The 6,985-nt window shown below is 43.9% G+C and overlaps 2 protein-coding genes across 2 annotated transcripts; one reads left to right on the top strand and one right to left on the bottom strand.

The window, feature by feature from the left end:
• The first annotated feature begins 347 nt into the window (after positions 1-347).
• Positions 348-6,339, top strand: LOC123083659 (putative zinc finger protein CONSTANS-LIKE 11). The gene is made up of 2 exons (XM_044505632.1): positions 348-796; positions 5,929-6,339. The coding sequence occupies exons 1-2, from the start codon at positions 359-361 to the stop codon at positions 6,217-6,219; spliced, it is 729 nt and encodes a 242-aa protein (XP_044361567.1). The 5' UTR covers positions 348-358; the 3' UTR covers positions 6,220-6,339.
• LOC123083658 (L10-interacting MYB domain-containing protein-like) lies at positions 3,473-5,565 on the bottom strand. Its single transcript, XM_044505631.1, has 3 exons — positions 5,244-5,565; positions 4,268-4,588; positions 3,473-4,184 (listed from the first exon to the last, which is right to left on the bottom strand). Exons 2-3 carry the CDS (start codon positions 4,586-4,588, stop codon positions 3,600-3,602), a joined length of 906 nt encoding a protein of 301 aa, XP_044361566.1. The 5' UTR covers positions 5,244-5,565; the 3' UTR covers positions 3,473-3,599.
• Positions 6,340-6,985: the final 646 nt, after the last annotated feature.

Raw genomic sequence — 6,985 nt, 5'->3', positions numbered from 1 at the left:
ACACTATGTACTAAAATTAACGTACTCCACTATTTGAGATTTCTTTTATTCACATACAAAATATCTCCACTAGTTATCCTTGATCTTTTGACATGGCCTTTTTTTCATCAATCAAAACGAGAAAAGAGAAAGAAATCACACAAAGTCTAGAAACATCTTTGACACAATTCTAACTAATCAACAATTTGGGGTTCCTAAAACCATGCACATGCATGGGATCGTGAGGGAGGCAGCAACGGGTCCGTCGGGAGTGGCTGGCGGTTACCACTTCTCACGCCGGCGCCGCCGCCCAATCCGCCCCTCCACTTGACACCGGCGCCCTTTGCAACTGCAGTGCGGATGCGCTGCTGGTAGTTGAATGACCGCACGCGCCACCGTAATGGCAGACCACCACCAGCAGCAGCAACCCCCGTCTTCCGCCTGCACCAACTGCGCTACCGAGCGCGCCGTCGCCTACTGCTCCGCCGACGGCGCCAGGCTCTGCCTCGAGTGCGACTGCGCCGTGCACCGCGTCAGCCCGCTCACGGCCCTCCACCCGCGCGCCCCCCTGTGCGACGCCTGCGGCGTCGCCCGCGCCGCGATCCGGTGCCAGATCGCCGGCGCCCGGGCCACGCTCTGCGGCGGCTGCGCCGGCTGCCTGGCCACGCCGGACGGCGCCTCCATCGTGGAGGAGTACACCGGATGCCCCACGCCCGCCGAGATCCTCCACATCCTCTCCGTCGAGGCGCCGTCGTCGCAGGAGGACTTCGACGCCTGGCTCGCCGAAAAGCTGCCCCAAATCATGCAGGACGTTCAGGTACCTCAACATCTAATACTTGGTTAATTTCCAAATTTCACATCTTCTGATGATCTTGTCTTGTGTGCCAATTCTTATCTTGCGTGATAGATTGTGTGTGTGATGAGATCCAGTGACTAAATAGAGAAGAGAGAATGATCACAAATTCACAATACTAAGTCACTAAATAGAGTGAGTGAGTGGAGTACTATATGGAATTAGTGGGGAGTGTGCTATCTGTCTGTGATGTAAAAAAAAAGGAAGATCTCTTTCCTGAAGGGTACTATGCATGTAATTTCACAGACATGACTGAGATTATGAACACCTATGTTGGTTAGTTTGACTGTATAAACCACACAAAAAAGAAAAAAATATAAAAATACAGGACAGATGCTACATAACCAGTGAATTCTAAAGAAACAAAAAACACACCTGAAGGATTTCTGTTTTACAAAAGGTACAGTAGTTTGAGTACGGAAAATGTGCAACTGCAATCTAGCTTTTTGAAGGAAAACGGGGAGAAACTGCTACATACTCCATATGGACCAAGGCTAATTATGGATAGATCTTCCAATTTAATTTCTGAAAGGATAGCTTTCCCTACTTGAGCAAATTGTGCAGAGATAATTGAATCAACAAAACACCTTCCTGCATTTCTAGCACACAAAGCCAACAATGCTAGCTACAAGCCTACAAGTGCCAAGCAGATATGGCCAAGAAGAATCCACCGGCTGATCCTAATAAAGTATTTTGAGGAACTGAGCAAGAAGAATCCGCCAGCTAAGGAGAGTAAGGCCCCACCACGTAAGGAGAGTGACGACCCGGTGCCATTGAGTCCACCGACCATCATTCCTGACGACGCTTGGTCCTCCACTGTGGGGATGCCCCCACGCGCTCTGACTCCACGATCACTGGTTTCACCGACTACACATCGGAGTAGTCCACATAGATAGTTTGACATTGATTTAGGGCCAGTTCTTTTCACCTCTGGCTTATGCAGAAGCCACTGTGGAAATAAGCCCCTGACAAGCCGATGTGAAAATAAGCCCAGTGAGGATAAGCCATCCAGTTCTTTTTAGCCTCTGTCCCTTTAGCTTATTTTCTATATACACAATAAAAAGTCTGCAATACCCCCTAAATTCTGTTTTGATGGAATAATAATTGGGCTATTTTGTAGTGCTTAGCCGCACATACGAACATATTTTTTTTGAAACATCGCTTAATTGTAACAAGTCCACATAAGGAAGATCATTGTCGCACATATGGAAAATAAAAATAAATGTACGTAGTACTTGTGAAGAAAGAAAGATATTCTATATATTACATGGTTCTCCCAACAAAAGCATACACAATAAAGCTAGTCATCAAGGAAAGACACTCGCAGCAATAGCATCTCGTACGCTACCCATATTGCCTTCATCATAGGGTGCAAAGTGATGAGAAGCGCTCTCCTCGTGAACATAGGATCCATTCTCAACTATGTCAAAATGCTCATCGGGTAGTTTGCTCTCACGGATGTAGTTATGAAGACAAGTACATGCAGTAATTATCATTGTTTGTGTTTCAACTTTGTAACGCCTAATGCCAAGAAGGATTCGCCATTTCATCTTGAGAACACCAAAAGTTCTTTCGATGACGTTTCGTAGTGAGGAATGTAGATGATTAAAGGTCTCATTTCTCCCTCGTGGAGGTACTTGCTGGAAATCAGGTACATGGTACCGTTGTCCTTTGTACGGTGCTAGATAGCCATCTCTGTTTGGATAGCCTGAGTCAACAAGATAGTATTTTCCTATACAGGGAACAAAAATACAATGAAGAGCGATAATTTAAAGCAAAAGGCTAGTGTAAAAAAAATGCATGTACGAGTCATTACCATTCGGAGGGTGTGGGAAACTGGGATATTCAGCTCGTGCATCAGCCCATACACGGGTGTCATGAACAGATCCAGGCCATCCAGCAACAACAAAAATGAACCTCATATCAAAATCACATATTGCCATAACATTATGAGTGGTGACACCTTTTCTGTTACGATATTTGGGCTGCTCTTTTTCAGGCACAATACAAGGTATGTGTGTTCCATCTATGGCCCCAATGGCATCCTTGAAGTGAGGCCAAAATCTTGGTTTTTTAAGCGAGTCATGAACTTGGGTGAAAGTTTCATCTTTGGGTCGTACGTAATAACCAGCCATACGATATACACACATTAAAACCTCTTTAAACTTTTTGTTAATGGTAGACCGACTGTGTTCAAATCGATCTGCAATATTGTCGGTGGTCTGGCATGTCCCCAAAGTCCATAAAAATAGTGCTAATGCTTCTTTACTTGACATGTTGCAAGTTGACTTTAAACCGTATTTCTCAATAAACACTGACCTCCGCATCCTAAACATTGAGTAGAATGCTTTTGGATTCATCTCTTTCTCTTGCACCCATTGCAACCCCGTCATCATTGGTGCTCTTCTAGGTGCATAGGGCACCCTCTCTTTGCTTTGAAGATAATGTGTCATTGCAAGAATGCAGAAATATAATTCTTCATCTTCATCCTCAAGAGAGATATCCATCTGTCGCATAAAGAATACAATATAGATGCATTATAATTTTGTACACAGAAAAACAAAATAATTTGAGCCATCAAACACGATACATGGCATTAAAAATGACTAGAAAAAGATCCATGATGCATATGAACTGATGACAAATAATCCAGTTTCCCTATATTACAATCTGAGTGCAAACAAGAGGTTTCAAAAAAACATAGGTTCACGACAGTACAAGTCGATAGCAAGTAATTTTGTTCAAAGCAAATAACATCACAGAAGTTCTAATCTTTTTTCATAAAGAGATCCCATGTCCGCTTGATCCATTCAAGCCTCACACTAGGAGTCTCATCCTTGAGGGCACTGAATACATCACGATGTTCCTTCTTCGTAAACAGCTGTAGAGCATAGAAATACACATCACTTCCAGGCTGACATCCATCGTTCACCACCATGGTAGTCATCTCTTTTATCTCATCTCTCACATGATCCACATTTGTTTGAGACATCGCCGAATTGCGGCTAATCTCCCTCCTCTCCCAAAGGTCAACCATACGGTTAAATACCATTTTATCATCACTATCTTTTGCCGCCTTTTGGACCATCTTGGGACTCGGTGAATAAGGACATGGTCTCTTCTTTTGACCTTTAGATAAAACATTGGTGGGTGTAACTTGGTTAACATCTAACTCACATCCCGAGCCGTCCTCATTATCCTCTTCAATGTTAATAGGAGAGGCATCAACTTGAGACGAGGGAGTTGCGACCCTTGCATATGCATTCGTCACACTATGGTCATCAAATATAAAACTCATTCTTTGCTCATCAACTAATGGAGCATATCGAAACTTGGCGGCAATCTCATTTCTCTGCAAAAATATCACACAAATAAATTAATTAAGAAAGTGGATGGCAAAAGTAACAAGTAAAAGTAATATGAATGCTTCAATACCTGTATCTCAGTCGCCCACCATTCATCAGTAGCTGCAATGCTCCTAGTAACAGGATCTATTCCAATTCCAGATGCCTTTTGGTTCAACGTCTTCCAACAATTGTACTCTTTTTTAAGTAAATCCCACCTATTCTTGAATTGCTTGCGTACATAATTTCTGTTTGTCCGCTCATTGAACTTTCTTATCATATTTTCGTACCCAATTGGGCTCAAATGTCCATCAGAACGGTTATTTGCATTCACTTCTTCAACACAAATGTCAAGGAAAATTTTATGGGCAACAGGATTCCAATTTGCTTTCCCAGATTTACCTTTATCCATCTATCATAAAATGAATGTTACAATTTTAATCAAATAACACATAACCCATACCAGATAACCCTTAGCAGTAATAAAATCCCACTATGTATTTAATAAAAATATTAGCTCACTGCCACAACACCAAATTCATACATGACAGTATTTTTGGTCATATAAATACACGTACATAGCAATCAGTGTACAATTAGAAGTATTTTTGTTCACTCTCTAATGTGGCATATGTTGGCCCAGTCCGTGCGCCGAGTATTTCCGACGACGGCGATGAAGAACGACGACGACCAGCACGAACAAAGCTAAGCTGACTAGTTGTTTTTGTCCCAAGCTGGCTAGACCTTCGAGCAATCAATTAGGAACACCAAGATAAGACTCGCACATCAAGCTGCTGGACGATCTTTGCTTTGATCTTTATAGTGCTACTAGTACTAATAGTAATGTACGTGTAGATCATTCGGCCGATTGCCACAGGAGCGTATCTGTAGGCAACTAGCAGTCCTACCCGGTGACAATTGTTCAAACCTACACAGACACGTACACATGTATTGAACCCCGGACACAGATAGATGCCATCGCATGACATGGTTTATAACATCATGCATCACATGCAGAACTGGAAAGAAGTCCGGAGGAGAAAGATAAAAGGACAGACGGTGCTTACCTTGGGAAGAGCTTGGACGGGGACGATCGGACTGGAGCTTGCCGTGAAGATGGGAGTAGTGTGGAGGCCGGATGTGCAGCAGGACGGGAAGCAGCAGAGGGACCGGCGGAGGCCAGCGATTGCGACGTTGGGGCAGGATAGCGACGTTGGCTAACCTCCCTGCATGGCGTCGGGAAGGACAGCGGCGGCGGCGACGGCGGCGGCTCGCTGGACAAGAGGCGGCGGCGAGGAAACCTAGCAGACGCGCGAAGCTGATGATGCGTCGGGAGAGATGCCTTCGATGCCAGGGGTTATATCTTTCGCGGGTGGCATTTCTGTTGTAAATACTGCCAACGCCGAGGGCATAGCGATGTACCGCTTCAGTTTTTAAAGGGCTGCACTCGGGAAGCTGCTCTCCCCTGGCTTCTCCCAAACGTGAAGGGACCGGCTGTGGCTGGAAATTAAGCTCAATACAAAAAAACGAGTTCTTTTCAGCTTGGGCTTATTTTCCACAATAAGTCGTCCATAAGCCAGAAAAGAACTGAGCCTTAGTGATACAGTTATATCGGAGCTGCTGATATGTACTTGAATTGCCACTTGTGATGCTTTTGATTGTATGAGAGATGAATGTTTACGTGGATTACGTATGATATGCTATTTTAACCTTGCATTTTTTTTCTCTGCGTCTTTTTCTCTTTCTTTCTAGATGAAGTGGTATGCGGTGTATAGAGGTAGATGTACAGGAGTCTATAATTCATGGTCAGAATGCAATGAACAAGTGTTTTGTTACGAAGGCAGCTCTCATGACTCGTTCGACAGCAGAGAGAAGGCAGAATATCATTACAATCAGTATGTGCTTAATCAGAAGAGAAAAACTGAATTAGGCAATGGTGCAAGCCAGAAAAGGATTATTGGGTTTAGTGGATTGAAGAACTTGATAATTCTCTTTCAGTTCATCATAATTGTGCTATTGCTTTTATTATGTGGTCGCATGTAGACATGCGTTGACCATTTTGTTGTTTAGTAAGTAGGCACTTGCACTAAAGAGCTACTTTGTGATTTCAAATGAAGCTTGTGTGAACTATTTATATAATGCTTATGTGAGTTTGTTGTTGAACTTTGTGACTTAAAATGCAAGATTTGGTATTGTATATCTATTTTTGCTGCAGCGACCAGAGGGGAAAGTTGTAGAAACAGAATTGGGAATGAATATTTACCGGGAGCCGCTCTCGGCAAAGTGGCATGCACTGGAGCTTCTGGAACTTGGTTGTGGCAATGAGAGTGGCTCTCGGTAAAGAGCTGACGAAACCAACGGCCATGAAATCACTTTATTTTGCCGAGAGGCACTGTTTGGCCTCGACAAAGTCCGATGGATAGCTCTCAATAGGGTGGCCTTTGCCTAGTGCAACTCTCGGCAAAGTCTTTGCCAAGGGTTTTAGGCCCTTCCTCCTGATGTGTTACATACACTTACTACCAGAACGCTACAGGCACTCTCTCGTGATGTGCTACAAACACTCGCTCCTGACTTACAGCGGGTCATAAATGCCGCAAATGCTGAGTTGCGCCCGAAATGGAAATTGCCTGTAGCCTTGTTATCTATTGGCTGATGGTATACGACAAAGTGATTGCACCAGGCCCGGACCTACCTCCTATGTTTACAAAGGTTCCCTCTCAAGATCCTGAATTTAACTTCCCGAGAAGGCTCCTGCAAAAGGTTGAAAGGAACTGTGACCGTAACATGGATGATTGCCTAAGAATTTTAA

The sequence above is a fragment of the Triticum aestivum genome, chromosome 4A, assembly GCF_018294505.1.
Source record: "Triticum aestivum cultivar Chinese Spring chromosome 4A, IWGSC CS RefSeq v2.1, whole genome shotgun sequence".
NCBI classification, from domain to species: domain Eukaryota; kingdom Viridiplantae; phylum Streptophyta; class Magnoliopsida; order Poales; family Poaceae; genus Triticum; species Triticum aestivum.
This window is presented reverse-complemented; position numbering and strand designations above follow the sequence as displayed.